General features: G+C 40.0%; 2 protein-coding genes across 6 annotated transcripts in view; one reads left to right on the top strand and one right to left on the bottom strand.

Moving 5' to 3' along the window:
* Positions 1-1,256: 1,256 nt before the first annotated feature.
* Positions 1,257-7,548, bottom strand: slc6a4b (solute carrier family 6 member 4b). The gene is made up of 13 exons (XM_040154561.1): positions 7,323-7,548; positions 6,342-6,476; positions 5,907-6,126; positions 5,607-5,745; positions 5,353-5,487; positions 3,857-3,960; positions 3,398-3,525; positions 3,192-3,304; positions 2,758-2,889; positions 2,438-2,537; positions 2,189-2,289; positions 1,459-1,626; positions 1,257-1,337 (listed from the first exon to the last, which is right to left on the bottom strand). The coding sequence occupies exons 1-13, from the start codon at positions 7,546-7,548 to the stop codon at positions 1,257-1,259; spliced, it is 1,782 nt and encodes a 593-aa protein (XP_040010495.1).
* Positions 7,549-13,176: 5,628 nt separating this feature from the next.
* The window catches only part of sgsm1a (small G protein signaling modulator 1a), a 28,098-nt gene continuing 19,392 nt past the window's right edge, over positions 13,177-21,882 (top strand). For all 5 annotated transcript variants that reach the window (XM_040154554.1, XM_040154558.1, XM_040154556.1 and 2 more), the window contains exons 1-3: positions 13,177-13,255; positions 13,435-13,478; positions 21,026-21,101. In XM_040154554.1, the coding sequence (XP_040010488.1) occupies positions 13,237-13,255; positions 13,435-13,478; positions 21,026-21,101 (139 nt within the window). In that variant the 5' untranslated portion in view covers positions 13,177-13,236. The remainder of the gene's footprint in view (positions 13,256-13,434; positions 13,479-21,025; positions 21,102-21,882) is intronic.

Here is a 21,882-nt window from a genome sequence, read left to right as displayed (position 1 = left end):
TAAGTTAACACATGTTACTAAGACATATTATATTGTATATCTGCAAAAACATTAGAACAGTCTTCAATTAGAGAGTGAAAACATTGTCTGGAGAGGCACAATATTAATAAATATCAATACAACTTTTACAGTTTTTGTACATATAGTGTAATATTTAGGCAAATTAAGGCAAAACAGGCTATTTGGAGTGAAGTGAAGCCATCAGATGAAAACCAAAAAGTTCATTTTGAATTTGAAGATCTACGCTAATACACAAACAGTTGCACATAGTTAAAATTGCTTGTTACATATCATATGAAAGTACAACTTTGTATGTAAAATAATACACCCTATAATTATAATTAGAAGATTATCATTTTAGTATAGTCTTTGTTTGAATGCTTCACTTAGCTCCATTACAAACACTTGTAGGGGAAAAACAGAACATTTTTAGCAGATGTATCCAGCAGCTAGCATGAAATCCTATTCAAGCACTGCATTACAGTTGTACTGTATGAATATAAAATACAGCATTGACAAAAATAATTTACTGTCAAACTGACTAAAGTTTGGTCTCATTTAGAGGGACCTGAGAGGTACTGTCCAGCAAAACATTTGACATGAAAAACATTAGCTGACATGCCGTATGTTGGTGACTTGAGCGGATAAACAGCCCACTGTAGAAAGTTTTTTTTTAGCATGTAATTACATGCAAAACACTACTCCCGTGATCAGTTTAATGCTGAAAAACTGTGTTAACCTGACTGTTACTGCAAGTGCAACACTGGTGTTTGCAATGTTGCTATAGCTGAGCATGCAGAGCTTCATTTCATCAATCTTTCACAATGTACAGAACATATAGAACTTAACAGAAAATGGCTCCATGCAATAGAAATAATGTGCTTTTTATTTTCCTTGGCATCATGTTCTTGTGAGATAAATACAGCTGACTAAAGGAAGAGACAGATACTTGAGTTTACAACCGACTCCAATAACGACAAGAATGCAAAACTTGAAAATGGCAACATGTGAAGGCCATAAACTATCCTGGTGATGTACTGTAGGTAAATCTGCATCACAGAGACCATACAGTGAAGATATTATATTGCTCTCTCAGTTCCTCTTAGAATAACAAATTTAGCAGCATTTACCATTTTAGAGGGTGTGCATGTGCAGTGAAAGCTGACATGTCCGACATCATAAACAGGTAACGGTCATGTCAGATAATGTTCTCAAAACTGTGGTTTACATGGCAATCTACAAATGTGCTTTTCTTTTTATGGCACAGTAGCCATGTTGAGGCTGTCAGTGTGGATGTCTGGTATGGTCCTTTCTGGTCTCAGACACACCGCCAACCTCTGTGGAGAAGAAGACAGTCATGGTGGAAACACAGAGGTCCATTTAAAATGTGAAAATGTTTAAGAAACTTAAGTTTCCAGCATTTTGCACACTGTTGCCTCCCTCTCTTCATCCACTGACCTGTTTGAGAGATCCAGGGGTCCACACCAGCTTGTAGACCATGTAGATGGGGATCCACATGAAGGAGGAGAAGCCAATGATGTAACCCACTGTGATGCTCCAGTCTGGGTACTTATAATCAAAAAGCGTGAGGGGCGGCGCTTTCAGCAGGGAGCTCACTATGATATACTGGGAAGAGTTGGTATACATGTATATTGGGGATGGGTAATATATCTGTCACACTTCCATACATTATAAATGAAATATATAAAGGAAGTCACAACAGTGTAATAATGCAAAATGTCAACAGGAACACAACCAGAGAGGTGGATGCAAGTAAGTGCCAAGGATATTAGACTGTATCTAGAAGAGGGAAGTTGACATTTACCCAACTGTTTTGCAATATGCTGTAGAAAACATTCCATGTAGCAGAGGGTTTGATCTAGGGGTCAACTGTCAGGTCTCCACAGCCTTCAAAGGCCACTGGTTCAGTTGTCTTTTGATCTTACCCTGAGCTTTCACTCATGTCTGTGTCTACTGCTGCCCCCTTGCTGTCCAGATGACTTAAATTGATGACACTTCTTTGACCAAAAGGACAAAATTTTAAAATATTCCCAGTGTGTTAAATTGAAAAAAAAAAAAAAAATCTCATGGTTTTTGTATAATCTAAGACAACGTTAGCACTGTAGACATTTAGATCCACTTGTTGTGTATTCACTGTAAATGTAGGTCAGAAAATTTCACCCCTTACCGCCAGAAATGCTGGGCTGATGGCGACCCAGCACACCTTCCAGAATAAACCTGGAGCTTTGCCCAACATGGCCTGAACATCACTGCTAAATCTTTTGATGCCTGAGAGCAGCAAAAGTAACATGAGACAAAGTCACTAACAGTGTGCTGTTCTTCACATGCTAACAATATATTTGATTGTGCAGATAATCAATTTACATTACAGGTAAGAGAAAGTGAATGCCAGTAAATCAATGAAAATCTCGTTTACCGTAGAACCAGGAAACTGCAATGGCTTCGAGGAACCCAACAGCAATAATGGAGCATCCAACTCCGAATTCTTCCAGCAGCTTCACCACATAGGCACCACCCTGTCAATAACATTTCACTGATAACATGATCAACCATCACTCATTTTCCTCCATTTCAGCAACGGACTACAGATCTGAGTTTTCAATTTACTACACTGTATCCAGAACTACCTAAACCTTCGGTTAAATGTGCTTGAAGATCAGCGTTTGAACTACAGAGGAGTTCCATTTTTTTTTTTCCCTTTTGTTTAACTAATTTAAATTGTGGAAAAAAACTTACATTTGTAAGGGTGCTTAGAGAGCCCAAAAAGCAGACGACTACCAAGCACAGAACAAAAAGCTCCCGTCTGTGAGAGAAATGATCTGGGTATTCATCCAACACAGCAGTGATGATCGCCTCCAGCCCACCAAACTGAAACACACAGAGATTATTACTTTTAGAGAGTCACTGCAACTTGAGTTATACTGAATGTATATACCAGCGTATACATATTTACACCTGCCATTAAATTGATGTGGATACTTTATGTCAGAGAAAAATACAAAGCACTGCTTCTAGGGCTATATTTGGATATCTGAAGTCAATGAAGATATGAGACTAAAAGTATTTTGTAGATAAATAAAAGGCTACTTGTATTGTTGAAGCTAAGAGCATCAGATTTAGTCATGACAGACTTAGTAGAATTGAAAGAATCCAGATTTCACAGTTCGTACAGTGCTATCCAGTCCCAGCGTGATCATCATCACAAAAAAGATGATTGCGAAAAAGGTGGAGCCCATCATGTTTGCAATGGCTTCTGGGTACGTGATGAAGAGTAAACTTGGTCCTGGAAGACATGAAGATGAGTATCTGATTATATAATTTCGGACTTCCTTTTCATTATTTTATTTTTATTTGATTGTAATTTTTGCTCGCTGACCTTTATCCCTGGCTACATCCTCAACCTCCACCTGCCTCTTCTCTGCCATGTAGCCCAGCACCGTGAAGATCACGAACCCCGACACAAAGCTGGTCAGACAATTCACCAGACTTGTCACAATGGCATCACTGTTGAGGAGGAAATCAAACCCTGCTCAGGGACATGCAGCATAATATTGCTTGTCAGAGATACTGTAATATTCCAGTGTATTGCTGTCTGTGTTGAAAGCCAGTCACTACTTTGCTCTGATTTTTCTGACCACATTTTGCAACAGTACTAATGAGGGATACTCAACTGAAGGATGGGTATGATGCAACTGAAATGTTGCATCATATCCAATGTAAAAAAGAGGAATCAAAATCGCCGGCCTCTACTTATCAGGCACTCTTTCAGCTCCAAACATTCATTTCCATGACTTAGTGTGTCACAGATCCATAGATGATGAGGCAAGGTTCTGACCGATAGCAGTTATTTGTGAAGGGGTTGTAGCTGGAGAGAGCCAGGAGGACCCCAAACCCCGGCCCCAGAGAGAAGAATATCTGAGCAGCAGCATCCACCCACACCTGGACAAAAAGACAAAAAGACAGAGTCATTACACTATCTGGGAGTCTAACTGTACAACTTAGATGGCTATGGATTTGTAACAGCATTTCTTACACAGATTAGAACCAGTTTCTGCCTCTCCTTTCTGTGATTTAACATCATCAAAATAATCGTTTCCTTATTTTTCTTAGTAGTCCTCTGAACCCTCATTATAATTTACCAAGTGCAGAGGTGTGGTGTCAGCCGTAGAAATTTAGTTGCTGCACAGCTGTACGCAGGGAGATCTGAAGAGCAGCTCGCATTCGGCATTAAAAAGAAGGGCACAGCGGTGGATATCGGTGCGTGAGACAGAAAGGGAGGCCTTTGTTAATGGGCAGAAAATCTAAACCAATTATGCATCTTATTATTCTGCTCTGTGGCTTATTTATGCATCTCATTTAGTCTCATCCATATTCCCTTCCAACCAAAGCACTAACACATGTTTTGCAAACAAGCACAGTGAGCTGGAGAGGAAGATGAGGACGTTTCAAAAAAAAAAATATTGGCGGATTCTGAAGGCACTAGTGGGTAGAAATGAAGGAAGGTATCTATTAAACTACTGAATTTTGGAAGATCCAGATGTGCTGTTTGATTAAATCTGTCCAGTAAGTTAAATACTCATCAGGACAACCTAAATGTTGGTGGGACAGTGAAGAAACTCATGCCCATTGTAGTATTATCCTCTGGTCTTGCCCAGAGTTCTTCCTTTTTGGAAGTTATACACAATGAAATAGAGCAAATTATTAAATTTTCGTTTTGTATTAACCATAAATTTGTTCTCCCAGGAAAATTCTCTGAGAGAAATGGCAGAGAAAAGAGATTGGTATCTGTTAAGAATATCAGGAGTAACTGCTTACTTATGAAGTATTTAATTAATTAGTTCGTTAATCACGAAGTGGCTGCAAAAACCATGTCCTCATCTGTCCAAATAGATAGGAATGATAGGTCCAATTCAACACATGGAAATGATAGCTAAGAAGCAGCGTTTCTTTGTTGTTAAATCAACATGCAATGAGGATTTTTTTTTCCCCCACTACCTGAGATGACCTACATTTGCTCATTTTATTAATATCTTTCTGTGTATATGTATTGATGCATTTAAGCTTTTTAAATATTGTTATTTCTTCTCTCTCTTCTTCCTTCTTATTTCCCTTTCCTTTATAGATCTACATGTCGGATAGAGAACTTCTCACCAAATTAAAAACTATTCTTTCACTTCTTTCACAAATTGCTTTCAAATTGATGACGTGGATGATTTAAATTAAGAGTATTAAGTAAGATTGTGAAAGGACCGAACATATGGGTCATGATCATATTTTTCTTTTAGTTAGAAATTGGGCCCTGTACTAACCGACCAACTGTGTACAACTCACACTGGTCTCCAGCAGCTTCTCCCACTGCGGTTTGAGGTAAAATACCACACCTCTCCAGGCTCCTGGCAGAGTGGCGCCTCGAATAAGGAGGATGAAAAGCACAATGTAGGGTAAGGTGGCAGTCACCCACACTACCTGGTGTGGAAGAAAAAGGTAAATCAGGAGGCGATCATAGACATGATTAAAGTAAAGATGATACGCAATAATCTTTTACTGTATATTATTATGGTTGTAAAGCAACTGCTATTTGCTACCTTCCCTGAAGTCCTCACTCCCTTCCACAGGCTGAAGTATACAATAGTGAAAATGAGAAAAAGGCAGAGCATCAACTGCCAGCGAACACCCCCGACGTTTCTCAGCCCCGATGACTTGTGGATCTCAAGAACATTCCTCCTGTCGGGATAAAAGACATAGATCGTCAAGTCTTCAGCAGGCAACAGCAGACAAACATTTCCCGTCCACAATAACAGCTGACGATATTTGTGTAGAGTATTACTGTAAATCTCCTGTATTTATATATGCGGTTTATGTTACTCACACTTACATGCACTTACGTGTAAAATTCCTCTGCCGGAGACCTGGAGGAATTCGTCCAGGTGACATTATCTTTGCCAAAATAGTTGGTGCAGTCGGGGGTATTCCACACATTGTCGCAGTTTGTCCAAGGCAAGATGCTGGTGAAGGAGGAGTAGAAGTAGAAAAGGGCCCAGGCGATGATGGTGTTGTAGTAGAAGGACACATACAGGGCGATGATACAAATGGCATATCCTATACCTGAAACAGAACAGAAAGATGTGAAAAGAAGAAGTCGCCTGTGAAATGCCAATATAATGATTCACTGGCTCACTTTGAAGATGCATTTACAGTGATCAGTTTACTTTTGGACAAGATAGCGATAGAAGACTGAAATAAATACAGCACAGATCAGCTAAAGTAACTGGATTTCTGGATTGGAATATCGGCTGTTGAGCAGCAGTGCGAGGCCATACCTTTGAAAATGGGACAGATGTGTTTCCATATGGATATGGCTCCGGTTCTGTGGAACTGTCCCAGTGCCAGCTCCATGTAAAAGAGCGGCACACCACCAAAGATGGCCATCAAAATGTAGGGAATAAGGAAAGCACCTGCACAGAGACATGAGCATGAGGTTAAGCGTTATGTAGCGTTCTTTTCATGAAGGTCATCAGGACTTAGTACTGTCACATATACAATGACAAACCGAGGACATTCGTAAACTCGAGAATGAGGACTTATAGTGACAGTATGAAATTTGAATGAAAATGTCAAAATGAGACTTCTCATTGGCCTCTTTTTTTTTTTTTACATTTTTAATGAAGTTACTGTATAAATTGTTTGCATTGTATTTCATTTCAAAGGGGGGAATTTACAAATCATGAAGAACCGAACATTGATTCTAGGTTATAAAACTGAACAATGAAGTCCACACAATCATCTGATTACTCCGTTTTTTAATCTTCTTTGGCTTCTATTCACGCTTTTTCAGCCCTGTACTTATTTTCGATTGACTTTTTTTTTTCTTTAAATCTATTATATACATTCAACAGAAATATACATCTGTCTGCCGTAGAAACGCGTGCCCTGATAGGAATTTGTCAAGCTCCTGTAGTGAGAAAAAACCATTGATTAAAAAGTGACCAAAGAAAAATAGACCAGGCCAACACGCCGTCTTAGGAGAAGTGTAAAAACTTTTCGAGTGAACTTTGATGGTGATGTGAAGGCTAGAGATCCGCACTTTAGCACCATGGACAGTTTCTGCTGCCAGATGCGTCAGCCCAGGTCCTGACTAATTTAAAGCCGTTTCGAGAAGAAAATTCCGAGATTCAACCGATTGGAAGACTCTCACAATACAGGCCTACTATGATTCCTGGGACCAAGAGTCACATCTTAGACGCATCCTAACTTATAAAATCAAGCCGGACGGCCTAGTGTAGACGCTCTAAACCACTTACCACCACCGTTTTGATAACATATGTAGGGAAATCTCCAAACGTTTCCCAAATCCACCGCAAAACCGATGACAGACAAGAGAAAATCCATCTTTTTGCTCCACTTGTCCCTGGAGTCCGTTTGTGTGATGACCGGCACCGGGGCGGCGTTGTTGGAGCTGTAGCCGGGGTTCGGGGAGCCGTGGTGGGTCAGACTGCCGGCCATGACCGCTGAGTCCCGTCGGGGCATCGGACTGTGAAAAGTCAGTCAGAGGAGCAGCTCCACAGGGAGGAGGCTGTTTCTCCTATAACGACGACAGGGCCGAGTGGGAGGAGTTGGTGGAGCTGCGGCAGGCACTTGGAGATACCTGTAAGTGGAGACAGATTCAGAGAGGTTGCTCGGCTGCCAGTAACTGCGGCTCTTAACACTCTTTCACCTGAATGGCTCAGGCTGATTTAAAAGCTCTAAATCGATCCTGCTGTAGCTGATCAATAACACGGATCTCTTTGTAGCGCCTTTGTAGTTTTTTTTTTGCAGCAGCAGCTTAAACTAATTGAACGTTTCATTTCAGAACCGGTGAGTTAACCGTCAGCTAGGACTTTGCTCACAGTTATTCTTTATTCACTTTATCTTTTTGAAATAGGGGCTTTTGGCGAAACATCACGTCTGTTCACATTAAAGCAGCAACAGGTTGTCCAGCAAGACTTACCTCTGCTGTCCATCACCCTTCAATAAGAACAACAATGTGAGAAGCAAACCATGTGCTTCATGTGGCTGAAATCAGCTTTAATGCTACAAGTCACATTTACACTGTCAGCACTGTGCCTAAGTACATTTTTAAAGTACTTTTACTTTACTTACTTGTTGCCATTCTATGCTGCTTTTCTTCTGTGCCCCATTACAATTCAGAAGGAAATATTGTATGTTTCTTAAAGATATACAGGAGTTGCTAGTAAATTGTCAGATTAAGGTATAATATCTCACATTAAAACACATATAAGATAATAAAATACAAAGCATTGATAAAGATTAAACAAGTGGATCCCAACCTTTTTGGCTTTTGAAAACAAAACAGTATCTCGTAGGGCCCCTTGTCCAGTTTCAGATGTCTGTGGGTTGTTAGCAGTTAATTTAAATAACTATCCAAGGCACACCAGGGAAAACTCTCCAACATTTCACAAAAAAAGCAAAGATAAGAGAATGTCCAAAAAACGAACACAGATTTGTTTGGAATAATTTGTTGTTGTTGTTTAATTTTCTTTCCTATTCCATTAATCATTTCAAGACCCTTCACATTTATCTTGTGACACTTTGGAGGGAACTCTACCCCAAGGTTAGGAACCACTGGACTAAACCTTGACCAGCTACACCAGTATAGTGCTGCATCCATTAATAAAACACTATGAATAATATAATAATGTAATATGTGATAATATATCAGTTACAGGGGCAGAGCACTTTTACTTTTTGATTCTTTAAATTATAATGATGACACTTCTGTACTTTTAGGATATGTAGGATTGAATACAGGAATTTTAATTTTAATGGAGTGTTTTTACATTGTTGTATATGTTCACAAGGATTTGGGTACTTCTTCTAACATTGCCAGAATTCATTAACAGGCCGTAATTATATGATTTTTTAAATTACGTTTCAGGCTCCCTCTAATAGGAAATCATAATCTGAGATATTTTAGGATCAGTTTGACTTCTTACACCATTACAGTCCAGCAATGTATGAAAAACAGTGAAAAACGGCTAAAGCCTAACTCATTTTTCACAATAAAATTATGTGTTTATGAAAAAATATAATTGGGTGGAACAGTGCTGCAGTGGTCAGCACTGTTGCCTCATAGCAGGAAGGTTCTAGGTTTGAATTCCAGTTCGGCCGGGGCCTGCCTGTTGCATGTTCATGCCTGCGTGGGTTTCCCCCAGGTACTCCGGCGTCCTCCCGCAGTCCAATGACATGCAAGTTAGGTTAACTGTCAATTCTAAATTACCCGTAGGGGATAATGTGAGAGTGACTGGTTATTTGTCTCTTTATGTTGGCTATGATAGACTGGCAACCTGTCCAGGTTGTACCCCAATTCTTGCCCAAGAGGTGGGTGGACCTGTTACCCACCTCAGCTGGGATTGGCTCCAGTCCCCCTGCACCCCTCAAAGGATAAGCGGTATAGCTGATTGATGAGGATGGAAAATATAATCTAATTCTGTTTAACAGGTTGCCCAACAAATTAAATATTGTTGTTACAGTAAGGGCTATCAAGATTTACATCGGCTGTTCATCATCCTTCAATAAGAATTACATGAGTTGTAGAGCTCATTATTCACACAAACATAGCATGTACTAGATTACTGACATCTGGCTCACCAGAACGTACCATAAAGCTTTGAATATATTATGAATTTTCTTACTCTTGATAATAGGAAATCACATTCTGAGACATCTAACAATCAATTTGAGTTCTGATACCATTCCAGTAATATAAATACAATCATAGATTAAAGATGAAAACGCATTGGTACCACAAGGTCCATTTAGTAGCTCTTCTGGAGCTTTCAATCATATCACATGATCTTGTACTGCTTCCTCTAAATGTTAAACTGGCCTCCAACAGGTTCAGCTTCAGGGAAAATCTACATTTATACATGTCTTTATTTACAATTTCTCATTTTCCATGTAAAGTCGAGTAAGGTCACATAAAGTTTATCTATATAGCATCTTTCTAAATCATACATCACAAAGTGCTTCACAATAAAAGACAAATGTGAGATATAAAATATAGACACAATATAGGAGTACTTAATAAAATAAAGATAGAATAAATAAAACAATGTAAAGGAAATGAACAGGAAAAAAAGTCAAACTGGTAAAAATGTCAAGATTCTGTTCAAACCAATGAGCAGACAGTCCATTTGAACTTCCAAAAGTTTGATACAGCAAGTTATAAATAGCACGTTAAATCATCTTGACTTCCTGATCCTATGTTAATATAGTTTGGTGAAGACAGCAGAATAGAATCACAGCAGCTTAACTGCACTCATTAGGAAAACCTAATAAAAAGACTATGTAATCAAATTCACCGCTTTTAGCACGGATCAGTTTGAAAAGGCTTCTAATCGGATATTCAGAGAGCAGCAGTCACACAAGGTCTGCGAGACGAGAGAGTGCATCAAATGAAGTTACTCTGGGAAATGGATATGACACAGAGATAGGACAAGAGACGTCCAGCGCCATCATAAAATTGTCACTCAAAAGCCAAAGTGGCAGCCAAACTGTCTGGCCTGGTGTCACATGACTTGTTGTCTGGCTGAAGCTTGGAAATGGTAAAATGCAGATGGTTTGTTTGAAAACTGTAACTTCATTCATTTTTCTGCTGTTGTTTGCCTCCTTCAATGCACATTATTTTGCATGTGCATTCTAGGTAGATAGATAGATAGTCTTTTTTTCATAGTTCAGATTTCTTCGGATTCAACATGTCTTCTCATTGCCAGAGCTGGTCAGGAATAAACAATCAGCCGGGGGGAAAAGGCTGTCGTTGCTCAGCCGAGGTGCATAACAACATAGAAACGTAACAAAACAAACCATATAGCACTGGCCTTCTCTAACATACAATCCTGTCAGTCTGCATTGGCACACATGGGTAGAAGAACATCAGACTGACAGGAGCCTCTATCACATGCCCTGGTGCCTGCAAGAGCACGTCGACTCTAATCACACATGGACATGTGCATGTTGGTCCTGCCCAGAGACGAGCAAACAGACATGGATATGACACGGCATTGTTATTTCTAAAATGGAGGCTGGCTGGATTTGAAATAACTTAAAAAATGTAGGTAATAATCAATATTTTCCCTGCATTCTACTGGCCCCAGTTTTAACTTTAATATAATATATAATCATTGTGATTCTCAGGAATGACCGGGGACTGGTTTTCCTGATTTGGGATATTTTGATCCCCTGCTGACACTTGAGAGCATCCCTTGAAATAGTCGTGTCTTTCTGCTGAATAGTGATTTGTCTCATGGCTGTAAGGAAATGCTGTTGTTTGTGAGCACTAACCAGACAAACAGACACACAAATATAATGTTGGTTTTCCTTTTACCACATAAGCAAAGGAAGCTGACGAGGAGCTCCTGTGGGCTGCTTTTACTAAGGCAGAAGTCCCGGTATGGCATTTAACGAGACTTCCTATTACCTCATATTATGTAAAGCCACTGCAAGGTGTGAGTCATCCCGGTGGGGGAATCCTGGGTTGAAGAGGATGTGTGTGACGAAAATAGAGAGAAAACAAAATGGACCAACGCACAGTCGTTACAATGAAGCCTTTGCAGAAAGACGGCTCCTTCCTCTCAGACAAAGACACGTAAATAAGCTGCTGCTTTGTTCATATTTTAAAAATGATGACATGAGGAATAGTCTCGTAACTGCTCTCCGGTCTGGCATCATCATGTAAAAATGTAAGGTTACAGGTCTGGACATGTGATTGGGACTCAGGCTTTAGGACTAGGACTAGGAGTCGTATCTTGACGTGGTTCATCCGCAGAGGGAACCCAAGGAGTTTGCTGTTACTGAAACTATGAGGGGAGCTTTGGAGGGCCCTGCCCCTCTCAATCTGTCATCTTGTGTTATCACGCCACTCCACTCCACCACCTGATTTACCTGACAGCTCAGTCCTCCGGGCAGAACTGGATTTACAGCCCAAGACTCTGGTGTACTGAAGCCTACCAGCTTCCTCCAGCTCATTTTCTGACTCAGACGGTGTTTTTGCTGAACACGATCGCACTCATGTGCTACACATAACTGTGCAAACTTTTTCCCTGTTTCAATAAAACCTGAAAAAGTTATATTCCATGTGGATTTACTGCATCAAAGTTGACTCGGTCGCCATCTTCTGGACAGTAGGAGCAACACCTTTTTGTACGCTGTATTGATGTATAGAAGAGGAATAATTAGAATCATGCGTGTCATAATAAGGATCAAATGTTTTTGTGGATTTGTTTTTCGAACTTTTATACATTTTCTTTAACAAAGGTGTTGAACTAAAGCAACCAGATGGCTGGACTGGAAGCATCCATGTTTACTATATTCTAATGTGTGGAAGCATAACAACTCTTTTTTCTACACGTTACAACACATATCTACAGTGTTTTATTTGTTTTTCCGATGTTAGCCCAGAGATTTGTCCTGATATGCCTCGCGTTTTAAACTCCGGACGTTTCACCTGGATATATCCAGCGGCAGGTGCTCGGACAACAGAATAACAGGCCCTATATGGTTTGAGATGCAGCAGAGCATGGCGGTAGTTCATCCCAAGCGTGGGTCAGAATGGGTGTGGTACCACATTTTAATTAAAAAAAATAATAATAAAATGTGTGTGAGTTGTAGAAACAGTATCTGGTACACCATAAGGTTTATCTCGCTAACAGTCTTTCTATATCCTGACCACAAGATGGCATGCAGACAAAACGTTTCCATGTGGGAGAAATTTACGAGCCAAAACTCAGACCTCCACTTATCATTTGCCCCTGTCTGTTTTCGGCTCATGTTTTTCTTTTTTTTGTTTTTTTTAATTCTATTTGCACCGAATTTCTTCATAAAATGATTTCTGTGGAAAGAAAACACCGTTACACCAGAGATCACATCGAGTCAACATGGTCTACTGCTCGGTGAAACGCACAGCGGAGTCTCGTTCCAGTTCAAACCAGCACGTTCGTGAGGCAACATCCTTGTCGCATGAAGATATAATCAACAGAGAATAGTGTTAGATTTTAGCGCTTGACAGCTGCGTTGCTGTGGACCCGCCCAATGGGGGCTCTGCATGTGTCTTTAAGGGGCGTGTGTAAAGGGGGAGGTGGAGTCGTGAGCCACATCGCAGTGTACAAGCGGCACACGGCCGATGGGAGGGGTGCTGCCCGTGGACAGGAGACAGGATCCATGGCAACAATCATGGCAGGTGGGAACAAAAAACTGTATAATAATAATAATTATTATTATATATATATAAATACATACACATACATAGATATTTATATTTATGAGTCCTATTTGTGTTCTTTTGAGAATGCAGAATAAGTTCAGTTGTGACAAATTGTAGAAAATGTCCTGTGTCGGACTGTTTGTGCTGTGTTTCAGAGGCAGAGACCCGTCAGAGGCTGCTGCGCACCGTCAAAAAGGAGGTGGGTGTTTTCGGCTCAGCAGTTGTCGAGTTGGAAAAACAAACACGTTGGTTTGTGTCAACCTGTGTAGTTCAACCCGTACACGGGGAGGACAGTCTCGGGCGATCCCTAACACGGCCATGGCCCGGATGCTCATCTGTATCACAACCTCTTAGAAAAGATTAGAAAACAAGCCTATATTAAAGACAGGGATGCCAGTGGTAGTCATTATAGTGCAGTTGATTGTTTTTTCCCCCCTTAAAATCTATATTATTTTCTCAGTGTTCCTTGTGTGAGTGTTCGTGGTGCAGCTCAGTAATGATCCGGCTGGAGAATTAACATGAAAGAAACAGACTGCCTGTAGTCAGTGTTTGTGGTGTTTATGGCAGAGCAAAACCATCAGCCTTCTGCCAAGCCATTTGGCGGTTTCAATTAGACACAAACTCTGTGTGTGTGTGTGTGTGTGTGCGTGCGTGTGTGTGTGTGTGCGTGCGTGCGTGTGTGTGTGCGTGCGTGCGTGTGTGTTGTGAATGTAATGAGTTACATGGTGTTGTTCAGCTGCTTTTTTTTTTTTTTTTCAACACTTCATGTCACTCATCATCATTCTGGGTTACTGCGGTAACACAGATGATGACAAGAGTTCAGCAGAGATCAAACGAGACGTCCCTAGCATTTAGTCTCAAGCCTTGAATGAAGAGCTCTTCGTCCCCATGAGTGATCTGCCAATAGTAGCGTACAGGAGCTTGTTGCAGGAAGATTTTTGGTGGTCCACATTTTGGCGAAAATGATGTGAAATTTGTGACTGCTTGCATAAAGATCTCTGACATGTCACATAGAGCCTATCATCATTTCACACGAGGGGAGATGGTGCTGATTTTGAAATCAGATGCAAAACTCAAAAGTTGCAGGAGCATCCATTTGAAGGAAGAAGAATGAATGAAGAAAGATTTGTCAACTTCTTCTTTGTACGTTTTCATTGGGTTTTTAAAGAAAACTGCCTAGGTTTGTGAATGTTCAAAGCTGAGTCTTCACTGAACCTGCTTATTATGGCTTAATATTATCACATTTTTTTAGGAGCTGCTGCCCTCCATCTTATTCTGGTGAAACTACCCTACAGCGTTAATCTGATAGGAGGGGTTGAAGTCCAGTACTTTTAGATTGCAGTTATCAAAAATTCCAAACATAGACAAGTATTCAAGGGTTTTTATTCTTGCTAAACCTCTGAAACTGCATTGACACCACATGATGGGGGTTCCACTAGCTACTCATAAATCCATAGCTAACTTTGTGTGTAAAGTCCTTACAACCAACTATTTTCAAACTAAATCATATTACGCCATTAAAATTTAAGAATTGCCTTGGCTTGAAATGCTGCGTTCAAAGTATGACGTTTAAGCCGTAACTTGCGAGCACGTCAGTCTCCAGCTTGTAATTATGAGTTTGACATGTTGGTAATATCTGACGCCGATGATAAATCAGACTTGGTGAAAAGAACTGCAGACATGTCAACAAACCGTTGGCAGACTGGCTGCAAATGCACCACCGCTGGCGGTGACAGTGACACTAACACGAATACAAATCAATTCAGCTAATTTTAAAGGAGTGAAACACTGTTTGTATCTGGTTTCACTAGGTACCGAAAGGATGCAAACACGTAAGAAGTTTAAGCAGTTTATCTTGTTCGACTAAAAGGTTAGCAAGACGGCCAACCACCTTGTAACAATGCGTGAACACTCCATTGGGAATAGGGTCGTGTTTCTCCTGCTCTTCGCATTCCGCCGACATTGCGTGAATGCGACATGAAACAATGTGTCAGTCGGTCGCTAGAGTGCGTCTGCAGCGCTGTCCAATCACAAGCAATCAATCAGGCCAACAACAAGTCTCCGTAGCACCGCTAGCTGTAAGGTCATTTACAAAGAAGAGGTCCTAGCAGGGCCAGGAGACACAGTATATTAACCTTACCAGACAATCAGAAATACCTTACCAGAAACACACGTGTGTGTGTGTGAGAGGGAAATTTCTGATTCAGCTGCCCCAATCGGTGTTATTTGGCCATTTAAGCGTTTTTGCAAAATGCGCCCTCATAAATGTTTACATCATGATTTAACCGCATTTAGACCAGGCCAGATATTTTGATCCCACCGTTTGTACTCTTCAGTCTAAACTGGCCAACTTAATGCTAGCTATGTATTAGCAAGCTAAAGCTAGCTTTGTCAGTTGGTTCGGGTAACTTGACTCAAAAAGTACCAGACGCGCGGAAACTGTGTAGGAACTAGTTTGTGTGGTGAAGCCTGTTTTAATGGGAGGGGATCTGTAAATCTCCCTCAGTAAACACATTTGCCATTTTTTGAACTAATGGTTCATGGTTGGAACTTACAGCTAGTGCACGTGGCAGGAAACTAAAACTAATTATAATAACCAAAACATATTCAAGATTTCATAGTGATTAATATATTAAATATTTATAGTTGAACCAATTCAGCTTAAAAAAAACTAATAAATCCACTGTATTGGTGATAGATGATAGTTAATTAATTTTTTAATGAAAGCCTAATATCAGTTTGACCCATCAGCAAACTTATGTGTGTCACTCCATTGTGTCTCCATTGTGCCTACAGCTATGTGTATTTTGTGGACACGGCTGTTGAGGTTTTGGTTTCCCTTTGTTTGTTCAGGGACAGTTTTCTCGGTATCACCAACACCTCACTTCACACATTTAGAGTGAACACCTTCAACCCCAGGAGCTTTCCAACATAACCTGACCTCTGCTACTGTTGTTGGTTTCGGTCACTAAAAAGCTCAACTGAAGCAGAGGAACACTAATGGTAGTTTTACTGGAGGAGAGAGTGTTATTCACTCCCTTTACCTGGCCAGATTCCTGTCTGTCCAGACCTTTCTAACTTCGTTCTGTTAACAACTGATGAATTTTTTTATTCTTCTCATCTCTTATTACCTCATAAATTACAAGACTTTATTTCTGGCAGACAAACAAAGATAAAAATCACATCCTGGATCTCGTGAAAGGAGGAATGTAGAGGCATTGGTCTGATTTGTTTTTTCTCAGTCCTGCTCGCAGTCTTATCAGTCGAGAGCAGACCCTTCCCATGATTAAACCTGCTTCCTGTGTGCTCATACGGCCTCGCCATGATTCATTCACAGTGGCTCTTTCACTGTTTACCACAAATACAGCCTGATGGAATAGGTAAACGGACCAACAGCTAGGGTTTGTTAGTGTGATGGCGGACTTTATTCAAAAATAGCTCTTCATGAAAATAAAAATTAATCTAGAGGAGTTTATAAAGAATTTACTAATAGTTGTTTTTTCAAATATATCTGTTCACTCAAGAGGGAAGATAGATGTTGTTGTTCTTTGTACTGTTTTCCTATTAGTTTATGATTATTATTATTCTGTGTGGGTTGTACCATATGGTGTCTCTATGCTGTGTGTTCTCACGCTCTCCTTGTCCAGCTGGTTATGTGCCGCCAGTCTGCTCAAATATACCTGGATGTGGGCCATTATCCAGAGAGCGCAGGATGTCTGTAGCAGCAAAATTACCTTCTGGCACAGGATTGGTGTGAATGAGATCTCTATTTGCCTTAGCTTTGATACAGAACCCATCTCTGTCTGTCTTTTTATCTTGCTCTGATCGTGCTCCTCCCTCTGTCTTTTTGTGCAGTGTATCACTCGAGCACACAAACACAAATGCAAATCTTTGTTTGCTAAAGGAGAGAGAGAGCGGGGGGGAGACTGATGGAAAACACACAGGCCACAGGGATCTACACCATTTACTTTCCTGTCTAGCTTGAGTTCTTACTTGGGATAAGATCTCATGCAGAGGAGTGTGTGTAAAATAATCCGCCAGTATTTTATACTTAATAGAGACTGTCTGATTCCTGTTAGCATGTTGATAAAAAACATTAATTCTGTCATACAGCTTTTGAACATTCAAAGTGAATGTATCCATAATCAGGTTTTGGTAAGGATGGGCTATACTGACACAGGTGCATTGCTTCCTGAATTCGAATACACACCACAGCTTGTTTGAGTTTGGACACCGCTTATAATCAAATTAATCACAAGGTGCTGTTGGCATGATGGTTAAGGTAATGCTTAGTAAGTGTGGAGCCTCTTCTCTCTGTTTACTTCAGAAACTATGCAGCAACTTTATGGTCGACCTAAGCCTCAAGTGTGTGTGTGTGTGTGTGTGTGTGTGTGTGTGTGTGTGTGTGTCATGTAAAATTATTTCGGGTCAAGACTAAAAGTTCACTCTTGACCTTGGGAGTTGACGAAACAGTTTCACCTCAGTTTTAAGCTAGCATGAAAAATTCTAAATTTCAACATCTACATTTCGGAGACAAATGGGTGACTTCATCTGCTGAAGAAGATGGTGTGATATGATCAAAAGCTCCAGAACAGCTATTGAATGGACCCTGTGGCGAGACGGCCTTGTCAACTATTTTGGGCTGTGTTGTGATTGCATTGATTCTGCAGTGGAATCCAGTTCACTGCCTTTTAATAGACATTATTGAATTATAATTCAAATAATAGAATCATAATTCAAATAGATAGCCTTACACCAAAACTGTAGGTGTGTGTGCATGGATTAACATGAACGACAGGGAGGATTTTTCTTCTTTTTTTCCCCTCGTGTGCTCCCTTCATTCATCCGGGGCCACAGGGATGATGAATAATGAAGGGTGGATGTTAATGGATGGGGCTTTCTCTCTGGCTCTTATTTCTTGGCTCTGCTGTAGCAGGAGTTAATTGGATACTCTGAAGATCTTTTATCACTCTGGCTGATGCCTTTAAGCTACAGCGGTTAGTTAGAGCAGATTCATCAGGCTTTGCTGCTGCAGCAGAGATATTTAATGGCTGCTGTCACGTCACGCACATTGTTTTATCTGTAAATTCGGGTGAAAATCTAGTTTGCGGTGGCATTTTAGTAGATATGGCCATTACAGATGGTAGAATTTGGGTAGATTTGTGCATAAATTATACCAAATTAACGCATTTGGTCTCTTGTGATGAATGCATGGTAGAAGTATATACTATATTAGTGACTGTAGTTGGGGAGCTGCAGTCGTTTTTGTTTATTTCAGAGATGAGTGAATGTTGTTGACGCATCTTCTTAGGTGGAAGTGATCCACTGTGTGACACGTGCCGTCTCCATAGAAACCTGCAGTTTGTCGGTGCTTAGATGCTTCACCCTATAAATTCCTCAGAGGCCTGATCTGTAGCTCAGATGAGAGAGATGAGAAAACACAAGGAGGAGTCTGCGTCCTCAAGTCGGCAAATCAATCAGCTTCCGGTGTGTCAGGTGCACTCGGAAAGAAAACTGGTGCGTACGCGTCCCCAGCGTTTTCTATGAGTGTGCGCGTGCAGATTTTCATACAGGCCTGATCATGAGCGGAGCGGGTGTGCATCACATCAGAGTGCCACTGTTTCTGTTGTGTTGGAAGGGTGAATCACTTCTGTCGAACAATGCTACTGATGCAAACAGGCCAAATTTGCGTAATGACTGCCGTCTAATTTGTGAATGCTTTTTTATTTAAATGGGGTTTTTTTGGGGGGGGTGGTGCACGGTTGCAGGTGCATTTTTGTAAAAACTTTTTAGTTTTTCCATTAGTTATAGATTAGTCACTTTTAGGTACTGATCTTGCGTTACCAGTGAGGTTGCAATCAGTGCTCATTGGGCAGATTTTTCTCAGAACCATCACGGAAAAAGTTGTTTTGTATCTCTCTGTTAAATCTGAAATCTTGGTTTGTTTTATTGTTCTCCCTCTATTCAGGAAAAAAAATAGAACTCCATATGGAGTGATGGATGTGTATGCATTTACATATGTGTGTTTACTCTGGTAATTTTATGCTTACAAGTATGGATGGCCAATATAATGTGAGATAATACTGTTTATACTGAGGCACAGTATCTTATCATTTCAGTATCTCTGGTTTTACAGGATTTTAATATCAATTTGAATTTGCTTTTTTTTTTTTCTTTTTTTTTTTTCTCTTTCTTTCAGGTGACTGGATTATCAGAAAGCAGCCATTCACATTTGGTTATTTTCATTTCAATTTTCATAAAACATACTGCATCATGATATATTGATACCACAATATAAAGTTACCAGTGGCAGAAAGTACAATTACTCGAGTACAATTTTGAGGTTCTTGTACTTTTTGATTATCTCCATTTTATGCTACTTAATATTTCACTACATTTCAGAGAGAACCTTAGTACTTTTTGCTCAGCTACATTTATTTAACAGCTACTAATTACTTTGAAGATCAGGATTTTATGTAAAAAACACAGCTTATTAAAGATGATGCAATGTGTTAGATTTTAAACTACCCAACAGCATATACAAGAAAGTAGGTAAAATTAGCTCCATGTTGAGCAGCTACAACATTAAAATGCAGCATAGCAGTACATTAGTAATAACAATCTAATAAAAACATAACACTGACAGGGATTATTCTTCTGACTAATGAGTACATCTACATTTTAAATACATTTTAATGCTAGAACTTCTTTAACTCATGATACATTTAGGTATTACTACTTTTATTTAAAACGTTTTAAAAGTTAAAAGATCATAATACATCTTCCACCACTGAAAGTTACAGGTATTATAATCCATCTGTGAACAGCAAATAAACTGGATATCAAAATTATTGGTCCATAAAACTGAGCCGTAGTGGAAAATCTAACCTGAAGACAGAATTTTATCTCCCGGCCAATTTTATGATGAAGCTGTAACTATCAAACCATGAAAACTATTATTGTTTGACAGCTGGCTGCTTCATGACAACGGAACTACCTCACAGGGAAAAGATTTGGTCACACCACTGGAGGATTGAATCAATGTATAGATTGGAAAAAAAGTTTAAAACCGAGCAGAGGGAACCTCAACCCCTGGAGCGAATAGTTGTATGTGTGTGTGGGTGTGTGAGTGTGTCAGGGAGTGTAAGCTTGTTTTTGTGCAGAGGATGAACTTGGCAGTGCAGTATGGTCATTGTGGACAGACTCATTTCAACAGGAAATTAGAGCTGTCTGCCGGCTGTGTCCGGAGGTTGATATTCCCCATGCAGATTGCAGAGCGTTGCCCACACAGGGGGACGTCTCTATAGCCACTGGTGGGATTGATTTATCAGTCATCTTACTATTGCCGCCCACCACCACCACACACACACACACACACACACACACACACACACACACACACACACACACACGCTCAAAATGTGCCACCTCCATTTCCCAGTAAAAGTCCTTGGGATGAGTGCTGGTGACTCATCCACAAACTTAACATGCACTCTCCCCACTCCGTGTTTTTCTTCCCCTTAACTTTTCAACCCTAGGCCACCCCAGAGCCCTGATCTATCCCCCCTTCATTTTTTTTTATAAACAGAAATGCGTTATTTTTATAAACATTCATAATTATTCTCTTAAACACATTTATCGCTCGGTCAAACACTCATCAACAACAAGCCCCCTCATAGACTACGTGTGTGCCAGCTGTGGCATATTAATGAATGAGTCATCCAGCATCTGCCGTGTCATTGACAGGTGAAGCAGATTATGGAGGAAGCTGTCACCAGGAAATTTGTTCACGAAGACAGCAGCCATATTGTGTCCTTTTGTGGTAAGTAACCAAACGTACAAATGAATCTCACAGCTTTTGCTCACTCATAACCTTTTTTGTAGCTTACTGTATTTGAAGGTGAAATATTTTTCTGACTAATTTTAACCTTCATCATATTGACATTTATCTATGTATCATAGTGAAGCAGAGTAATTCATATGAAGGAAAGTAAGTATAACAGAACTGTAATGGTAAATTTTAATTTCTGATTAAGCCTCTTTATGGTGACTTTAGTTATTGACACACTGCTACTTCCTCCAAGACGGCACTAATCCTTCTTTTTTCTTTGTGCGAAAGCAAAAATTTACTGTAACAGAACCAGATGAGAGTAAATAAAATGGTCTAAAATGCTTCATTGAGCCAAACTAAGCGTAGGGAAACTTTTAGCCACTGCATTAAAAGCAGGCAGTTTTCTACAGTGATGTGAAGAGCCCCATTATCGACATAACTTTTTGCAAGTAAATAATAAGTTTAAAATTGAATTAAAATACATTTAACGTTCAATATTGCATCAAATGTTATTGTTCTTGTCTCCAAATGGCACTAATAAAGTGAGAAACACAGTGCCCAGATGCAGGCGCTCACACTCGTCAGATGTTTGCTCAGTCCAGAGCTGCAATCAGTGACAAAATATATTCGAAGATTTCAGTGTGAATAAAATGACCCTCAGCTTGCAGAAAATGTGAAATTTTTACTAGTTGGATGTCATGTGCTCAGACACAGATGGTTCTTAACCCATATGATGAGCCATTAAAATGTAGCAAGATGTATTTATTGTATA

Source organism: Xiphias gladius, chromosome 19, assembly GCF_016859285.1.
Source record: "Xiphias gladius isolate SHS-SW01 ecotype Sanya breed wild chromosome 19, ASM1685928v1, whole genome shotgun sequence".
Lineage (NCBI taxonomy): Eukaryota > Metazoa > Chordata > Actinopteri > Istiophoriformes > Xiphiidae > Xiphias > Xiphias gladius.
This window is presented reverse-complemented; position numbering and strand designations above follow the sequence as displayed.

Excerpts from the sequence above, each read along its gene's own strand:
- slc6a4b (XM_040154561.1), bottom strand. The coding sequence starts at position 7,548 with ATGCCCCGACGGGACTCAGCGGTCATGGCCGGCAGTCTGACCCACCAC. Across the intron at positions 5,746-5,906 it reads CCGGCAGAGGAATTTTACAC|GAGGAATGTTCTTGAGATCC; the intron begins GTAAGTGCATGT and ends TTATCCCGACAG. Across the intron at positions 2,890-3,191 it reads CGCTGGGACTGGATAGCACT|TTTGGTGGGCTGGAGGCGAT; the intron begins GTACGAACTGTG and ends TGTGTGTTTCAG.